Here is a 20,394-nt window from a genome sequence, read left to right on the forward strand (position 1 = left end):
AGATAAATATTTTTCTCCTTTGGGCATTGTTTACTGTTAGTTGTTTCATTAAATGTTGTACTCTTTTCTGGTAAGATGTTTTAATTGCTTTGAGATAAATTAACTTTTTATTTTATTGTCGGTGAAGCGTCAACTCTGGTCCACAGAGCTATCTTACATCAATAAGAGCACTTCATCAATGCTGAGGCATTATAGAGCTCGGCATGCCAATGAAGAATTGGCAGATACTCGTGTGAGTACCGGGTATGTTGAAATTCACACACAAAAAAATTGTATTTTCAAAAATAGTTTATTACACACAAAAGGCTGTTTGACTCTGTAATATTGTTTGTAAAAGGTCATTTAATAAGCTTTTAACCAAATATTTCCTTTTGGCTTCCAGTTCCGCACAAGCAAGCAGTGGATGAAGCTGCGGTCAACATGTTCATCAAAGACTGTCAGCCACTCACCATTGTTGAAAAGGATGGCTTCAGGGAGCTCCTGAAGCTTATTAACTTGCACTTAAATTTTTATGCTCACAATCTTCATCTGTACCCTGTGAAAGAGTTTTTTTTCAAAGGCAGGGGAACAGGTGTCTAAGAGGAGAAATCGCCTTTGAGCAAACTCAAAAATGCATCAATGAATCCATTTTTAGGCTTTTATTTCGTATGATTGCACACTTAACAAAATTCCATACGTAAGTTAAACATTTTAACAGAATTTTATTACAAATTTGCTATCATTTACATACCAACTCATTTTAGCATAACAAGGTTATAAGCAAATTTTAAATTATTTTCATAAATAACTCAGGTAACAAATTGAGCAAATGAAATTATACAATGATGAGATCATATTTTAAGGAAAGGACCAGCGATTACAAATTTCACAGGCTGATGTTGGGATTGCAACATGTAAGCTTTTCTATCTTGGTTTCATTTTGTTTACCTGCAATGATTTTAGAACTACTGCAGGAGTCACTATTGAGTGACCAACACAGTGTCAATACAGTGCCGTCACAGTTTGTGTAGTGTGACAGAACACTCCTTGAGGTATCATCATCCCATCACTACCTTTAACTAGTCCCTTTAAAGTATTGTGGCACCAGTGCTAATTCTCAACATTTGCCTGCAGGAGGCTTGTAGAAAATATATGGACAAGAAGATACAATAAAAGCTGGTGCACAGAATACAAGAATGTAGATTTTTGTAAGTCAGTAACATAGTTATAACTTTTTTTTTTAAACATTTACATTTGGATTAAAAGCTTCTTGATCACTGCTATTCTTACCACCACACTTGTGTGTCATAACCCGAGCCTTATAAGAGAATCTTTGGCCACAAACTGAGCAGGAAAAAGGTTTCTCACCACTGTGGGTTCTCGTGTGTTTTATTAAACTTCCCTTTTCAGAAAATCTTTGGCCACAAATTGAGCAGGAAAAAGGTTTCTCACCAGTGTGTGTTCTTGTGTGGATTTTTAAGTGTCCCTTCCGAGTGAATCTTTGACCACAAACTGAGCAGGAAAAAGGTTTCTCACCACTGTGTGTTCTTGTGTGGCTTGTCAAGTGTCCCTGGTGAGAGAATCTTTGGTCACAATAAGAGCAGGAAAAAGGTTTCTCACCAGTGTGGGTTCTTGTGTGTCTAGTTAAGTGTCGCTTCATAGAGAATCTTTGGCCACAATCTGAGCAGAAAAAAGGTTTCTCACCAGTGTGTATTCTTGTGTGGAATTTTAAGCTTCCATTCACAGAGAATCTTTGACCACAAACTGTGCAGGAAAAAGGTTTCTCACCAGTGTGTGTTCTTGTGTGTTTTTTTAAGTGTCCCTTCCGAGTGTATCTTTGACCACAATCTGAGCAGGGAAATGGTTTCTCACTAGTGTGGGTTCTTGTGTGTTTTTTAAAATCGGTCTTCTGAGTGAACCTTTTACCACAAACTGTGCAGGAAAACGTTTTTTTTTCCAGTGTGTGTTCTCACGTGTCGTTTCAAACTCCTCTGATAAGAAAACGTTTTCCCACACTGAGAACATTTCCATCGTTTGTTGTCAGCGTGACATAGCATATCACCTTCAGACTTTTCATCAACATCATCATCATCATCAGTGTGAGGAGAGTGTGTCATCATGTCGTCACTATCTGACAATGGAGCCAAGAGACCGTCTGCCTGTGATCCTCCACAGTGGTCTCTATCACCTTCTGTTGTCATGTGTTGACTTGAGCAGCTGCTTGGAGGCTCTGCGCCTCTGCTCTCCTCAATTTGACCTTCGTCTACCCTCTTCAAAGGGACAACAGACGATAGAAACTTGGTCATATCCTCCTCTTCCTGTTCGATGTGGGGGCACGCTTCTCCCTCCTCTTTTTTCATTGAAATGGGCTCCTTATCCTCTTTGATGTGGTGGACCTCTTCGTCCTCCACTTCCTCTTTAATGTGAGGGGGCTCTGGCTCCTGCCGCTCAGGACGAAGATCTTCAGCAATGTCTGCAAGAGACAAGAAGACAAACATACATGGTTTGGTAAATCTTTTCTCATGTTGGGACTAATGTTGTGTATTATGGAGGGATCTCGTTTGATGTGCGTACCGCGTCTGAGACACACAAAAATTCGCAGTGGCAAATAAAGTATGATCTGTGCCTTCAGACAGGCCTAAACACATTTAATATAGTGAGAGAAAACAAGAGCAATGGATAACACAAAATATTGGACAAACAGTATAAAAAATAGGGTAATACCCGTTATAAAACTCTGCAATATAGTGGGACCACGAAGCAAGAACAGTGATATAGCCTAGGATTACTGTATCTGTATTCCGTGATGACTTCCAAGGAGTCATTGTTTCCATGATATGTGCATCCTGGGACTCACATAGTCTCAAGTGTAAAATGGTTTATAGTTCTAATTACGGTTAATATGAAAGTTTGATATGTTGGAAATAATAAAATTGGGCAGGTCCACAAAAACACAGTGAAAGTCTAAAGTAATAAAGTTTATTGAATCACAAGAAGTAACATATACAGTGAAAAATAATTTTACAAAGCCTCACTGCATTCATCCCAACATCGTTTAAAATGTTTGTGAGGGATACTGTACATGATCACTGGATTTGTTTATAGCTTGTTATGTTATGATAGCTTCTTGAACTTGTTGTCGAACCCTGTATTCAACGTGCTATGATGGAATATCATAACAATGTAACTATATCACATTGTACAGTGTACTTTGGTTGTATTTGCATTTATTTTCACTTTTCTACCAAGCACGCTGACAGACAATCAATGCAGGAACTGATGGCTCCGGCTCGGTGGTTAAAATCAAGCTTGCAGGCTCAGCAAAACACCTTTATCAAACTGCCATCCAAGATTCAGTCATACAAGACCCCGAAACAGCACCACGGGAGCTGCAGATGGAACTGATTGATCTCCAATGTGACACTGTCTTAAAAGAGAACTTCAACTCTCAAACTGGATGAGTTGTATGCTTCCTTAAGCACACACAAATTTCCCCAAATCCAGAAGATGGCACAGAGGATGCTGGTGCCGATATACGTGTGTGAACAGACTTTTAGTGTGTGTCCAACAAAACATCCTACAGATCCCAGCTGACTGATGAACACTTCAGATGTGTTCTGAGAATTGCCACAACAAATCTAAAACCAGACTGATGCACTGGCAACAAAAAAGATGATCTACAAAACAACACTGTTCCCATTAAAATTAAATCAAAGTATTAACACCACAATGCCTTTTTTTTAATAATATGTAAGCATCTGGTCCTGGCTTGGCCCGCCTGTCAAATTTTAAAAGTCAATGTGGCCCCTGAGCCAAAAAGGTTTGCCCACCCCTGATCTACAAACCCAATTCCAATGAAGTTGGGACATTGTCCATCCATCTGGGCAATTTAGAGTCTCCAATTAATGCATGTTTTTGGGATGTGGGAGGAAACCGGAGTGCCCGGAGAAAACCCACACAGGCATGGGGAGAACATACAAACTCCACACAGGCGGGGCCGGGGATTGAACCCGGGTCCTCAGAACTGTGAGGCTGACGCTCTAACCAGTCGGCCACCGTGCCTCCGAAGTTGGGACACAGAATTGACACAGAATTGTGTCAAAACAGAATACAATTATTTGCAAATCATGTTCAAACTATATTTAATTGAATACACTACTAAGACAAGATATTTCATGTTCAAACTTATAAACCTTATTGTTTTTTAGCAAATAATCATTAACTTAGAATTTTATGGCTGCAACACGTTCCCAAAAAAGCTGGGACGGGGTCATGTTTACCACTGTGTTACATCACCTTTTCTTTTAACAACATTCAATAAATGTTTGGGAACTGAGGACACTAATTGTTAAAGCTTTATAGGTGGATATTCATTCCCATTCTTGCTTGATGTACACCTTCAGCTGTAGAAGAACTGTGCAACAGTCCGGGGTCTCCGTTGTCATATTTTACGCTTCATAATGTGCCACCCATTTTCAATGGGAGGCAGGTCTGGACTGCAGGCAGGCCAGTCTAGTACCCACACTCTTTTACTACGAAGCCACGCTGTTGTAACACGTGCAGAATATGGTTTGGCATTGTCTTACTGAAATAAGCAGCTGCGTCCATGAAAAAGACGTTGCTTGGATGACAGCATATGTTTCACCAAAACCTGTATGTACCTTTCAGCATTAATGGTGCCTTCACAGATGTGTAGGTTACCCATGCCATTGGCACTAACACAGCCCCATACCATCACAGATGCTGGCTTTTGAACTTTGCGTCCATAACAATCCGGAGGTTCTTTTCCTCTTTGGCCTGAAGGACACGACGTCCACAATTTCCTAAAACAATTTTAAATGTGGACTCGTCGGACCACAGAACACTTTTCCACTTTCCAGTAGTCCATCTTAGATGAGCTCAGGCCCAGAGAAGCCGGTGGCGTTTCTGGGTGTTGTTGATAAATGGCTTTTGCTTGCCATAGTAGAGTTTTAAGTTGCACTTACGGATGTAGCGCGAACTGTATTTACTGACATTGGTTTTCTGAAGTATTCCTCAGCCCATGCGGTGATATCCTTTACACATTGATGTTGGTTTTTGACGCAGTGCCGCCTGAGGGATCGAAGGTCACGAGCATTCAATGTTGGTTTTCGGCCTTGCCGCTTACATGCAGTGATTTCTCCAGATTCTCTGAACCGTTTGATGACATTATGGACCGTAGATGATGAAATCCCTAAATTCCTTGCAATTTTATGTTGAGGAACATTTGTCCTTAAACTGCTCCACTATTTTTTTCACGCACTTGTTCACAAAGAGGTGAACCTCGCCCCATCTTCCTTTGTGATTGACTGACCAATTCAGGGAAGCTCCTTTTCTACCCAATCATGGCACCCACATGTTCCCAATTAGCCTGTTCACCTGTGGGATGTTCCAAACAAAAGGTGTTTGAGGAGCATTCCTCAACTTTCTCAATCTTTTTTGCCACCTGTCCCAGCTTTTTTGCAACATGTTGCAGCCATAAAATTCTAAGTTAATGATTATTTGCTAAAAATAATCAACTTTAGCAGTTTGAACATTAAATATCTTGTCTTTGTAGTGTATTCAATTCAATATAGGTTGACCATGATTTGCAAATCATTGTATTCGGTTTTCATTTATGTTTAACACAACGTCCCAACTTCATTGGAATTGGGTTTGTAAGTGGATAAAACTCAAAATATTTTAGGGTAAGACGTAAGATTGTAGGGCTGGGCGATATGGGGCTTTTTATTTTCCTGATAGTGGCATCTGGTAAAAGAGAAAAGAAATAGGAAAACGTACACTAGAATACTTGCAACTGAATTTGTTTATCTTGTAGAAAGATAAACTTTTTATTTTCCTTATAGTGGCATCTGTTTATCTTGTACAAAGATAAATATCTGTTGTTCCAAAAATATTAGCAAAATGACTCAAATGTCAAAAACTATATACCAAAAAATACCCCTAAGTATTTGATATGATGTGAGGCCAAATTAATGCAGGTCGACACAGAATACGTTTGTCGACATAGACCAAAGAAAGTTTGTCTGAGTCGAGTTCCTGTACTACAACCACCGCAGATAGATCTAGCCATTGAAGGAACCTGTTTTTTAAAATCCCCTAATTTCCGTGGTTCCAAGCGTGTTCGTTTTCGTGAAAGAACTTCGTTCACAACAATGTATAAAAAGCAACCAATTTATTCCTGACAGAGGAGTCTATACATTTTGCAGAGCTCTGGGTTCGTAACTACCCTAACTTATCCTTAGCAGATAAAGTAGTAGAACAAAAACTATCTAACTCTACCCCAGACTTATACAATGTTTCAAACAGGCCGGTGTGGAATCGCTGTCGTCCGATTGGTCCGTAATCTGACGTCATCGTTGTTCGGCCAAATGATGACTATCTGATCTGGGTCCAGACGTCGCCTGCCGATGTCTCCTGCATTCAATGTTTATAGTGGCTCCCCGCAGTTCCTTTCTTCTTTGCCGTCTGTCTCCAAATACCCCCTGATGGGGGCCACATACCCCCCGATGGGGGCCTTCCTGCAATATACTCCTATACTCCAATACACATTCTCTTCCAAACTAGTTAGAATTACATATTAGAATATAAAGTATACTATATTCCCTTCAATCCCCCAAATTGATCTTCTGATAATCTGAAGATCAACAACCCCTATACCTACTAACCATTTCACTACAATACTCATTATTCTATTCTAAGCACATCAAAACTAAACCATTTAAAGAGAGGATATACCGGTATCGTTCAATGGAGCGAGCGATTCCATGGCCACCCTGTCCTCGTCCAGGGACAGCAGCTGATATTGGCCGTAGGGGTCCTTACCCACAAAGGCCTTGAGGACAATTCTGAGAACCAGGTTCCTGAGACAAGGGATAATACAACATCCACAAATAGCAAGCACAGCCATGACAATTATGATGGTAGTTGCCAAAGTCAGTATGAGACCTCTCCATTTACCAAACATCCTATTAAGCAGGCTATAGAATGGGTTGTCCTCCACTCCAGACATTGATTTAAGTTTAACAGAAAATGGCTTGCAAACCTTTCATGGCTCTGGTGATCTTTCTGTTCGGCGCCGTGTTATTGGGGATAATTGTACAACAATGTCCTTTAATTCGAGAGCAGGCACCCCCTTCTTCCGCTAACATACTATCAAGGACCAACCTATTTTGGAATGCCATGAGAGATGTAGCTGATAGTTGCTCATGGATGCCCTCCGCTAGTTGGGAGGTGAAATTCACCAATCTTTGAATTTGGTAATGGTGGTAATTTATGAAATCAACATTTTTATTCGGAGTTACCCTATATGGACAAGAAGAAGATACATACAATAAAAGCTGGTACACAGAATACAAGCATGGAGATTTATGTCAATAACATAGTCATTACTTTTATATTAAACATTTACATTTGCATTAAAAGCCTCTTGATCACTGCTTGTCTCACCAGGACACTTGTGTGTCTTAACCGGAGCCTTACGAGAGAACCTTTGACCACAACCTGAGCATGCAAAAGGTTTTTCACCGGTGTGTGTTCTTGTATGACTTGTCGAATGTCCCTTTTCAGAGAATCGTTTACAACAAACTGAGCATGCAAAAGGTTTCTCACCAGTGTGTGTTCTTGTGTGTATTTTCAAGCTTTGCTTTAGGGAGAATCTTTGACCACAAACTGAGCAGGCAAATGGCTTTTCTCCAGTGTGTATTTTCATGCGTTGTTTGAAATTGCTCTTAGAAGCAAAGGTTTTCCTACATTTAGAACATTTCCAGCATTTACTGGAAGTGTGATATGTCATATCACCTTCCAACTGTTCATCATCATCATCATCATCATCACCGTCTGTTGGTGATCCTCCACAGTGGTCTCCATCACTTGAGCTGTTGGTGTTTGGTGGCTCCGCCCCTCGTCTCTCCTCACTTCGACCTTCATCATCACTCTTCAAAGGGACACCAGTCGATGGAACCTTGATGATTTCCTCCGGCTCTTCCTCTTTAATGTGAAGGAACTCTTCCTCCTCCTCTTTGATGTGTTGAACCTCTTCATCCTCCTCTTCCTCTTTGATGTGAGGGGACACTGACTGCTGCCGCTCAGGATGAAGATTTTCACTGACGTCTGCAAGACAAAAGAAGACAAACACAAATGGTTCAAATCTAATTTGTTGACAATATTGACAACCACCTTGGTCCTCGATCCTGTTTACACGTTAGCGCCTTCAACCAGAGAGCCTAATGGGACTAATGGGGTGACGCAAAATAGTAGAACAGCGGAACGCAGCAAAGTTGGGTGACCCTTCAATGCGGATGCACCGTTTTTTTTTTTTTTGACACGTCATCATTCATAGAAGTTGATAAAAGTAATGCTATTTGTGACAAAGTAAGGAAGAGAAATCACAGGTTTATTGTACATTATTATACATTATTGTGAATAAAATCACAGTTTTTGCCCAAAAAAGGATGATCCTGATTCCCACTTCACTGGCAGAACTATTCACGATGTCCGAGCAGGAGCTCAAGATTTGATTCCTGACGGGGAGAAGGTTCTTGTCGAAGCTGTTTTCCAAGGCAGATTAATTTTTAAAAAATTTAAAAATATTAACCAGGTCTTGCTCATACTAAGTTCAGAATCAGAATCATCTTTATTTGCCAAGTATGTCCAAAACACACAAGGAATTTGTCTCCGCTAGTTGGAGCCGCTCTAGTACAACAGACAGTCAATTTACAGAACAATTTGGAGACATAAAGACATTGACAAATAATTGTGCAAAAAGATGCAGAGTCCTCTAGCACTTAGAGCAGTTCGAATGACTCATATTGCAATAGTCCGGTGCAATGACCATTGTGCAAAGGACGCTGAGACCTCATGGATTGTATGCGGTTTAAAGTGACGAGTAGTGCGATAATGTGGGACAATGTTGGTTGTGCAAATGTTGCAGATACTCCTCAGTCAGTGTGCAAATGGAGCAGATGCTACTCTGCCATGAGTGGCCAGTATATGCAAATAGTGCAGCATGGCGAGACAACTACAGTGAGTGCACGAGTAATACATAATTGGCCCCACAGAAATGTGACAACGAACTCAAGTCAAAAAATTGCCAGCTTGTTGGAATGGAATTATAGGTTAGGTGTTTAAGAAGTTGATCGCAAGAGGGAAGAAGCTGTTGGAATGTCTACTAGTTCTAGTTTGCATTGATCGGTAGCGCCTACCTGAGGGAAGGAGCTGGAAGAGCCGGGGTGCGGAGGGTCCGAGAGGATTTTGTCTGAGTTCTGGCAGCGTGCAAGTCCGCAAGGGTGGGTAGGGGGGTACCAACAATCCTTTCAGCAGGTTTTATTGTCCGTTGCGGTCGGAGTTTGTCCTTTTTTGTAGCAGCACCAAACCAGACTGTGATGGAAGAACACAGGACCGATTCGATGACCGCTGTGTAGAACTGTCTCAGCAGCTCGGGTGGCAGGCCGTGCTTTCTCAGAAGCCGCAGGAAGTACATCCTCTGCTGGGCCTTTTTGAGGACGGAGTTGATGTTGGTCGCTCACTTCAGCTCCTGAGAGATTGTAATTCCCAGGAACTTGAAGGTCTCGATGGTTGACACAGGGCAGCTGGACAACGTGAGGGGCAGCTGTGGCGAAGGATGCCTCCTGAAGTCCACCATCATCTCTACAGTCTTGAGCGTGTTCAGCTCCAGGTTGTGTCGGCCGCACCACAGCTCCGGCCGCTCCGCTTCCTGTCGATATGCAGACTCGTCACCGTCCTTGATGAGGCCGATGACAGTGGTGTCATCTGGAAAATTCAGGAGCTTGACAGTCGGGTTCGCTGAGGTGCAGTCGTTCGTGTAGAGAGAGAAGAGCAGCGGAGAGAGGACACAACCTTGGGGCGCCCCAGTGCTGATGCTGCGTGTGGATGAGGTGGCCTCCCCCAGCCTGACCTGCTGTGTCCTGCCCGTCAGAAAGCTGTAAATCCACTGGCAGATGGCAGGTGAGACGCTGAGCTGGAGAAGCTTGGTTGAAAGGAGTTCAGGGATGATGGTGTTGAACGCTGAGCTGAAGTCCACGAACAGGATCCTCGCGTAGGTCCCTGGACTGTCGAGGTGTTCTTGGATGAAGAGCAGTCCCATGTTCACTGCATCATCCGCAGACCTGTTCGCTTGGTAGGCAAACTGCAGGGGGTCCAGCAGGGGACCTGTGACACTCTTGAGGTGGTCCAGCACGAGACGTTCAAAGGACTTCATGACCACAGATGTCAAAGCGACAGGCCTGTAGTCATTCAGACCAGAGATTGCAGGTTTCTTGGGGACTGGAATGATGGTGGAGCGTTTGAAACAGGATGGAACGTCGCACATTTCCAAAGATCTGTTGAAGATCTGAGTGAAGACTGGAGCGAGCTGGTCCGCGCAGACTTTGAGGCAGGATGGGGACACATGGTCCGGGCCTGCCGCTTTGTTAATCTTCTGTTGTCTGAAGATGCGTCTCACATCCTGTTCATGGATGGTTAACGCAGAAGTCAGAGGTGTGGTTGAGGTCGCGGGTGCGGCCGGGTGGGTGTGTGGAGTGAAACTGTCCTTTTCAAATCTGCAGTAGAAGGTATTCAAGTTGTTGGCTAGTGTGCTATTGTTCTCAGCTTGGGGGGATCGTCGCTTGTAATTAGTCAGCGATTGGAATGCACGCCAGACTGATTTAGAGTCGTTCGCGATAAACTGTTTTTCCAACTTTGCTGCATAGATCCTCTTTGCAATGTTAATTTCTTTAGTAAGCTGGTTTCTAGCTCGATTATACAGGGCCCTGTCCCCGCTCTGATATGCATCTTCCTTAGCTTGGCGAAACTGCTTAAGTTTAGCAGTGAACCACGGCTTGTTGTTGCTGAATGTCCGAAATGATTTTGTTGGTACACAAACCTCTTCACAGAAACTGATATAGGATGTGACAGTGTCCGTATATTCATCCAGGCTGCCAGCTGAATTTTCAAAGACACTCCAGTCTGTGCAGTCTAAACAGCTTTGAAGTTCCATCTTGGCTTCATTGGTCCACTTTTCGACTGTTTTCACTGTAGGCTTCGCACATTTAAGTTCTTGGTTGTACGTCGGTATTAAGTGAATTAAGCAGTGATCGGACGAGCCCAGGGCTGCACGAGGTATAGCACGGTATGCGTTTTTTACCGTAGTGTAGCAGTGGTCTAAAGTATTATTTTCCCTGGTAGGACAGTCGATGTGCTGCTTGTATTTAGGGAGTTCGTGGTTGAATTTAGCTTTGTTAAAGTCCCCGAGAATAATGAGGGGTGAGTCCGGGTGTTTTTTTTCTATTTCGTTGACTTGTTCGGCGAGCGTTAGCAATGCGGCGTTCGTGTTAGCTTGCGGTGTAATATAGACTCCAGCCAGTATAAACGATGCAAACTTACGTGGCGAGTAAAATGGTTTACAGTTCAGAAACAGCGACTCCAAATGCGGGCTGCAGTGTGTGCTGAGCACCGTGACGTCCGTACACCATTTTTCGTTTATATGGAGGCATATCCCGCCGCCCTTCGTTTTTCCCGATGATTCCATGTCGCGGTCCGCTCGATGAATGTTGAAGCCGGGAAGCGTGACGGCGCCATCGGGTACGGCGTCGCAAAGCCAGGTCTCCGTGAAGCACATGGCCGCGGAACGTCCGAAGTCTTTACTGGTCTTTAACAGAAGATGAAGCTCGTCCATTTTGTTGGGTAGGGAGCGTACATTCGCGAGGTGGATCGACGGGAACGCCAATCTGTGTCCTCTCTTGCGGAGTTTCACCTGAATGCCGGCTCGTTTTCCTCTGTGGCGCCGCTTCCGCATCCATGCGCCGAAAACCGCGGACGCCGCTCCGGTGAGTAACTCGGGGAAAAAACTGAGCGGATTTTCGAAAGTTGGTGACAGAAAGTCCGGAGTAGCCTCCTTGATGGTTAGCAGGTCTCCCCTTGTGTAAGTGAGTCGTGTAAGGTCTTCAAAGACGGACGAAAAACACAAAAACAAAGACAATGCTAGAGAGCGTGTTACCGAGGCGACCACACTGGTAGGCGCCATCTTTACGGTATCACAAAATTCCAGTGGCGGGTTGTGAGTTTGGGACCTGGGCCTAATCCACCTCTTAATAACACCGTCATGTCGCAAAAATAATGAACAAAAACGCAACACATTTAGAACTATGTGTGGCATAAAAGAAGAGACAGAGGCTTTCCCCATATTGGAGGATGAATGCCATTATTACCGAAGCAAGAAACACAGTTACCTTTACATTCCAATCCGTCACCTCCAAACCGCCATAGAGGTTGTCGTGTATACAACGCAATATAACGGCTCACAATCAATATTTATCTCATAACATGACAAAAACGTTAAATGTTGTTTTTGTTTTTAGTTTTATAATCAGGGCAGGAAGCCGGTTTCTGCCAGTTAGCCTCGCCAGTGATTTATTTTATTTATTTTTTGACTGCGAGAAGCCATTTTCCGCCACTGGGATTACAAAAAAAAGCTAGTGATCTTCCATGTGTTGTGCCAAAGCCACAAGTTGGAAGGAGGCGAGACAGCTTTGCAGTTCTTTACGGAATAGATGTCATTATTGAAGACTACTTCAGGCGTGGATTCACAAACTGTGAAATATGAGAGAAACAGTTTTTCTGGAGGACTCTCATGGTATCCAAGTCAGCCCCCGGACCTGGGAAAGAAAGCTACAGAAGAATCAGTTGTGGAGGAGATGAAACAAGATGGATGACGCTCAAGTGGCAGGCTTCATCGACCATCAGTTGCAAACGTCTGGCAAGCAACACGGCTACAGATGGATGCACCAAAAATGTTGGACGGCCGGGCCAGCGTCAGGCAGCGGCGTGCAGGCGGGGGAGGGACTTAAGTCAACTGAATAGACTGCTGGACTGAAGAACTGATGAGTGATTCGTCCGTTGATATTCGTTCGCGATCCGTAAGACACGAGTGATTCATTCGCGATTCACTCGTTGAAACTTCATTTGTGATCCGCTAAGGAGCGATGTACTCGTACGATGAGTGCACATGAAAACAAGCACACATATTTAAAATAAATGTAAATTAATTATAAATGTATATACGTGCCCATCACGATTGCATAATGAGCATGTGTGGTTGTTCTTCAGTTGTTTACGCCTCCAACAGGTAAGGCTCCTCCCCCTCTTCTCTGGTAGGCTACATGCGCGATGACCACCCGCGATCAAACGCCCACGAGTGACGCAAAGCGACAAGTCGTTGTCGCATCCTGTGTGAATGCGGCATAAGTAGCAGTTTTGTAGTGGCGTGGCTATCATGTTCCCTTCATATGAAAAAGTCCATGGATACAAACAAAGCTGATTTTTTTTTTTTTTAATCTGACATAAAAAACTAAGGGGAGATATTTGTCTCAAAATTATTTACGCAAATATATCTGCGATTTACATTTGTCAGATCCACAAATGTATCTGCGATTTACTTGTTTTTTTCCCTTTTAATTGTGTTGTGTGTGCATTTGTCATGACTTATCATTTGAAAATATTAAATTGCTCGGTTGGCCGTTCTGTCAATAACTCCATGTCCACTGCATTTATCTGGCCTTGGGACCAGCCTACAGTTTGCACTGGCATGTGCCCCCCATTGGGCTCCATTAAGAGATAATCAAACCCAGGTCAATGCAAATCATCGTCAATGTTGAACAACACTTGGCCAAACAGGGTTCATAATGAATTTTCACTTTCCAGGAATCAAACCCAGGCCACAGAAGTGAGAGCACCGAATCCTAACCACTAGACCACCAGGGACTTCCGGTGTAGCCAACAAATGTTGATCTAGACAATTCCTCACACACTTTTTGACGCTCGTTACCACCTTTCCTAACGAGCTTGCATAGTTTTCCAAATAAGAGTCAAAGCGTGCTTGCGTCAAGCTGTTTATTTGAAAAGTAAAACGTAATTGTTATTGCCAATGATTTACAATATTTGTTTTGACAAGGCCGACAGCTCCAGCCAGACAATACCCACTTTCACAGATTCATTCAGGGAAGCTTACCGACTGAGAGAATAAGGAAAAGGTCCGAGGGTGCGAGGTGCGCGGGAGGACAGGTCACACACACTACAAAATGAAAAGGGACACAGGGTAAAATATACAGCAACCTAAACATGCAAATGAGACAAAGAGGAGAGACCCTCCACGAAGTGACCCACCACCTGGAAACCTATGGCAGCCCACCTGTTTTGGACTTGTCAAAAGCATTTGATCCAATCAATATTGACATCCTCTGATGCCACAGTGCTGCAGTTTCCTATCAGGATGATGACTTGACTGCGAGTCAACAGTCGGTGGTCCGACCCTGCGGAAATCCCCGGTAAGCCGACCGTGGCTGAACCAGGTGGAAAACCGGCAGCCCCGTCATTAGTAAGAAAAATTAAAAGAAATCGCCTTCCTCATCTGTCAGCAAGATACAAAATCCATCTTATTATTACAGTGTTTAAATGTGGCAAGTCTATTCATCAATCATCTATTTTATCGTGTGTGTGTATGTTTGTGTGTGTGTGTCTGTGTGTGCAGGTGTGTGTGTGTGTGTGTGAATATCATGAAAACTGCGTTACGTTTGTTTAAAAAATAAACGCGCGTGCCCGCTGATCCACAAACGCACCTTCAACATTCGACAAGCAGAAATGAACATTGAAAAATCATGTCAACATTCATCATCATCATCACATCAGCTCATGATAAATGCACACACAACATTTAAGAAACGTGTAAATCATGGATATATCTGTGGAAATCATTTTGAGACAAATCTCTACCCATAGTTAATCATGGCAGATGAAAAAATAACAAGTATTGTTTCCACCCAGTTTCAAACCAGGGACCTTTCACATGTGAGGCAAACATGATAACCACTACACGATGGAAACTGCTGGGTCTTGTTATCCATGACTGGTCCACCATGCACTAAGTAGAGCTGCCAGCCAATCGGAAAAAAATTGCATTTGACGTTTTGGACCGTAAACCATGATCAATAACCTAAAACACACACAAAAAAAACAGAAGGACAAAAGGAACAAATTAACAATAATCATTTACCATCCTAGGGACCTCAACCTCCACCGTCAGGCCCGGAACTCCATCCATCCATCCATTTTCTGAGCCGCATATCCTCACAAGGGTCGCGGGCGTGCCGGAGCCTATCCCAGGTATCATCGGGCAGGAGGCGGGGTACACCCTGAACTGGTTGCCAGCCAATCGCAGGGCACATACAAACAAACAACATTCGCACTCACATTCACACCTACGGGCAATTTAGAGTTTTTTTCAATTAACCTACCATGCATGGTTAAGGGCTAAGGGTACTGGTGGAGACAAGCTTGAGCAGAGACGCATGAAATGTCGGGTGGATTTTGAGAGAATGAGGGAGCTTCAACTGAACAGAGGTGGGATTTAAGACTTTAGTGATCGGAAAAGGACGAAGGAAGCGTGGCGTGAGCTTCCGTGATTCGGTCTGGAGAGAAAGGTCACGGGAGGAAAGCCAAACCATCTGACCCACCTTGTATACAGGCGTAGGGGAGCGATGAAGATCCGCCAACCGCTTGTTTCTTTCGACTGACCGAGCCAGGGCAGCCCTGACGTCCTTCAAATGTCGTTGGAGTTGTGGGCCCACTGAAGTACTTCAGAGCGTGTGAAACTGGGCACGAAAATCCGGTCTGGAGGTCCAGTCTTGGGATACGGTTGGGTTCTCTGAGCCCTTTTGGCCACTTGTTCTATCTCCCACGTGGCAGCCCCAACAAAGCAGGAGGAAGGAAGAAACTGGAGGTCGTCTGCACAAATTCTGTAGTTCCACATTTAACAGCTGAAGGAGGTGCAAACACTCAAATGATCCTCACATTAGAGTACATTTTCAATTTGTAGCTGTGTTGGATTATTCACCTGGTTTAGCGCATTGGTCCCCATTACTAATCAAATTGACAGAAAATACTTTGAGAGATAGGTTCCACCAACCCAAGCCGTGATCGTAGAGTGGTTAGTACATTGTGGCCGCAACAAGACCGGTTCAAATCCGGGTCACGGCAAGAGTGAACTGCAGTTGCTTTTTGCGCCAAGTGCTGTTGGGACAGTGAAACTCCTCCACAGGAACTTGCAGGGGGCCCAATACCTTTGTGGGGCTAGTGGCGCAATGGATAACGCATATGACTACGGATCAGAAGATTCTAGGTTCAACTCCTGGCTTGCTCATATACAGCTTTGCATATGGTGTTAAACCCAATTAAGAGTGCTGTATTGGATATATTTCCTTGTTTCCTTCCTTCAAATCACACTGTGGACAAATTTTAATGGTTAACAACAGAACCACTGATGGTTGGTTCCTTGTTGTCACAGGAGTTTCAGGACAAAATAACAATTGGTTACTATTGGTGGAACAAGCAGCAAATGTAGCGAAAAAAGATTGTGTGGTTTGCATGGGTCCCAGGCCTTTGTTGCGCATAGTTCCGGCACAATTATCACAAGATTGTATAATTCCATTCATGAACGCTAGTGTACCAACTGAGAGGTGTAAATCATGGGATCCTATATACAGAAGCAGATAAACACAAACCAATGTTTTCTGTTTTAGTAGCACCGAATAATTTTACTTGTATAAACATGATTAGTAAAGGAAAAAAATAAAATACAAAATTAGGACCACAGAACGACACAGTGTAAACTAACCTTGAAAGTCGGACCAAATTTTATGCCAGTATCACGGATTGATATCTGGTGGTGGTGCGGAAATGATAGACTGTTTGATAGATGACCTAAAGATAAATCTGGATTGTGCGCTATTATCACTTTGATATTGCCTGTGTCAGTATACCCGATGCCTGTTCAAGATTTAATGGAAAGGGCACCAATGTTTTTGTCCAATCTAGAACATAGACAAAAAAGAGATTTATCCTGGCAGAGGCAAAATTATCCAACATAAAACATACATCGATGCCATCGGTGTTCCTCGTGGGGTTCCTAATCAATACAAATTGGCTGACCAAGTTGCAGGAGGATTTGAGTCTTTCATATGCTGGTGGTGTACGATGAATAAAAATGTTGATGGGATAAACTATATCCACTTCAATGTAAGGAGATTAGGAAATTGGACTCCGAGCGGGTTGGAAGCTGTGCACGAGCAGCTCAAGGACGTTCCAAAACCGCATAGCCGTCGACACGCTCCTCGCAAGAGAGGGAGGTGTTTGCGGTATGTTTGGAGAACAACCAATACTGCTTCAGATGGCAGCTGGACCAGAGCCATCGATGGTCTACGGACCCTCAATCAACACTCCTTGTGGGACTCTTGTCTCTGCTCTTGTCTTTTGTATCTTGCACACTGCAGACTGTTTTTTGTTTAGCATTGTAATGACTTTGACCCAGTTGCCAAAACCTCCCGAACAAATTAAGCTGCATTCTGACTTTTGCAATTAAACATTGACATTTTCAAATGAAAGCTTCTTGACCCCTGCGATTCTCACCAGCACAATCTCTGGCCACAAACTGAGCAGGCAAAAGTTTTCTCTCCAATTGTGTCTTGCAATGCGTCGTTTGCTCTTACAAACAAACGTTTTCCCACACTGAGAACATTTCCATCGTTTGTTGTCAGTGTGACATGTCAGATCGCCTTCCGACTGTTTATCATCATCATCATCAGTGTGAGGAGAGTGTGACGTCATGTCGCCACGATCTGATCGTGGAGCTAAGAGGCCGTCTGCTTGTGATCTTCCGCAATGCCCGCTTTGCAGTTTTTTCACTTCCGCCTCATCTCTTGGGCCAGTTTTTGCTTGAAGTTGCGAGCATTTTGTTTTTGGAGGCTTTCCAAAAGATAAAAACATTTCAATACTTTTTAATGGGGAAAATGGATTTGATGGACAAGTAAATGGAGTCACCCTCACTGTTTTAAGCAGTGTACTTTATTCAGGATCACAAATACACGTTACAGTTTCGCACCAAAAGTCAGTTTGGACAAAATGCATGCATGCTCAAGAAAATGAAACTGGCACTCATTTCCAATAATATCAATACATTTTGGAGCAATTGGTAAATAACTAATTCCCTTTTGAACGCCCCTTTTTCATCAACAAAATTGAAAAGCACTGGCATCGCTGGTGTGGGAAAAGGAATGTACCATACTATGAAGTGGCAGTCATTGGTCATATTTGTATATCGCAGCTGTCAGGTGGAATCCCCTCACCTTCAAAATGACAACTTTTCAGGAAATTGCTTGAGTTTCCAAACACCGCCTTGTTCAAGCTGGTATTACGTTGTATATCTTCCATTGCTGTCATATATCATTGCATCACATGAACAACAGCTCGTACCCCGAAATGATGTTCAATCACGACTTTAATGTGCTTGACAAATTTAAAAATTTGGGATGGATGAGAACGACATCATTAAAATGACGCAAACACGCCGGGCGAGCACCACATCCTTGCAAGCCTCATGCATGAACCCAAGAAACGTGGCTTCATGTCCCACAACTGTCAACAATCATCGCCAAAATATATGCAGACATTTCTATTCATGACAGCTTCAAACTATCATAAATAATAATATTATAATGATCAGCCCAATATTTGAGCTTTTATGGATCAGATAATATCAAATGAGATCAGCCGCAGTTTCGGGACAGGAGACCTTCGTTACGGGTCGTCGGACATTATGACAGTCCACATCTGTCACACAATGCCATCTGCAGAAACTCATTTGTGATCTATACATATATTGGATCGATACATACATACATACAGTGGGTACGGAAAGTATTCGGACCCCCCTTAAACTTTATATGTGTTATATTGCAACCATTTGCTAAAATCACATAATTTTTCACCTCATGAATGTACACACAGCACCCCATATTGACAGAAAAAAAAATAATGGTTGAAATATTTGCAGATTTATGAAAAAAGAAGAACTGAAATATCACACAGCCATAAGTATTCCGACCCTTTGCTGTGACACTCCTATATTTAACTCGGGTGGTGTCCATTTCTTCTGATCATCCTTCAAATGGTTCTTCACCTTCATTGGAGTCCAGCTGTGTTTGATTATGCTGATCGGACTTGATTAGGAATTCCAGGTGTGAAAAACTTGTTGCATCATTCCCAAAAAGCTCAAAAGGGCGCTTCTACTCAATACTGAGCAAAGGGTTGGAATACTTGTGGCTGTGTGATATTTCAGTTCTTCTTTTGAAATAAATCTGCAAACATTTCAACAATTCCGCTTTTTTCTGCCAATATGGGGTGCTGTGTGTCCATTAAGGAGGAGAAAACAATGAACCTCAATGATTTTAGCAAATTACGACCGAGTTTCCCCTCCTTGAGCCGTCACCTTATCGTGGTGGAGGGGTTTGTGTGTCCCAATGATCCTAGGAGCTAAGTCGTCTGGGGCTTCACGCCCCTGGCAGGGTCACCCATGGCAAACAGGTCCTCGCTGAGGGACCAGACGAAGTACGGCTCAAAGACCCCTTATGAAGAAGACAAATTATGGACACAGATTTCCCTTGCCCGGACGCGGGTCACCGGGGCCCCCTTCTGGAGCAAGGCCTGGAGGTGGGGCTCGAAGGCCTTCGGGTGGGGGGACGGGTCCTGACTGTTGTTTGTGCCTATGAACCAAACACCAGTTCAGAGTACCCACCCTTTTTGGAGTCCTTGGAGGGGGTGCTGGAGAGCGCTACCGCTGGGGACTCCATCGTTCTGCTGGGGGACTTCAATGCTCAAGTGGGCAATGACAGTGAGACCTGGAAGGACGTAATTGGGAGGAACGGCCCTCCCGATCAGAACCCGAGCGGTGTTCTGTTATTGGACTTGTGTGCTCGTCACGGATTGTCCATAACGAACACCATGTTCAAGCATAAGGGTGTCCACACGTGCACTTGGCACCAGGACACCCTAGGTCGTAGTTCGATGATCGACTTTGTGGGTCGCAGTTCGATGATCGACTTTGTGGTCGTGTCATCGGACTTGCGGCTCCATGTCTTGGACACTCGGGTAAAAAGAGGGGCGGAGCTGTCAACTGATCACCACCTGGTGGTGAGTTGGCTCTGATGGTGGGGGAAGATGCCAGTCCGATGTGGCAGGCCCAAACATATTGTGAGGGTCTGCTGGGAACGTCTAGCGGAATCCCCTGTCAAAAGTAGTTTCAACTCCCACCACCGACAGAACTTTGCTCATGTTCCAGGGGAGGCTGGGGACATCGAGTCCGAGTGGACCATGTTCCGCGCCTCCATTGCTGAGGTGGCCGACCGGAGCTGGGGCCGTAAGGTGGTCGGTGGCTGTCGTGGCGGCAATCCCCGAACCCGTTGGTGGACACCAATGGTGAGGAATGCCGTCAAGCTTAAGAAGGAGTCCTGTCGGGCCTTTTTGGCCTGTGGGACTCCTGAGGCAGCAGATGGCTGGCCAAGCGGAATGCAG

General features: G+C 43.8%; 2 protein-coding genes across 2 annotated transcripts in view; both read right to left on the reverse strand.

Annotated features, from left to right (window-relative positions):
- Window positions 1-524: 524 nt before the first annotated feature.
- Window positions 525-2,010, reverse strand: LOC133398367 (oocyte zinc finger protein XlCOF19-like). The gene is made up of 3 exons (XM_061669948.1): window positions 1,953-2,010; window positions 1,348-1,911; window positions 525-535 (listed from the first exon to the last, which is right to left on the reverse strand). Exons 1-3 carry the CDS (start codon window positions 2,008-2,010, stop codon window positions 525-527), a joined length of 633 nt encoding a protein of 210 aa, XP_061525932.1.
- Window positions 2,011-19,183: 17,173 nt separating this feature from the next.
- Window positions 19,184-20,394, reverse strand: part of LOC133398374 (gastrula zinc finger protein XlCGF52.1-like) — a 48,779-nt gene continuing 47,568 nt past the window's right edge. The window contains exon 3 of the transcript XR_009767799.1: window positions 19,184-19,261. The gene's annotated coding sequence lies outside the window, so the exon portion shown is untranslated. The remainder of the gene's footprint in view (window positions 19,262-20,394) is intronic.

This window comes from Phycodurus eques, unplaced genomic scaffold (assembly GCF_024500275.1).
Source record: "Phycodurus eques isolate BA_2022a unplaced genomic scaffold, UOR_Pequ_1.1 contig_90, whole genome shotgun sequence".
In the NCBI taxonomy this organism is placed as follows: Eukaryota; Metazoa; Chordata; class Actinopteri; order Syngnathiformes; family Syngnathidae; genus Phycodurus; species Phycodurus eques.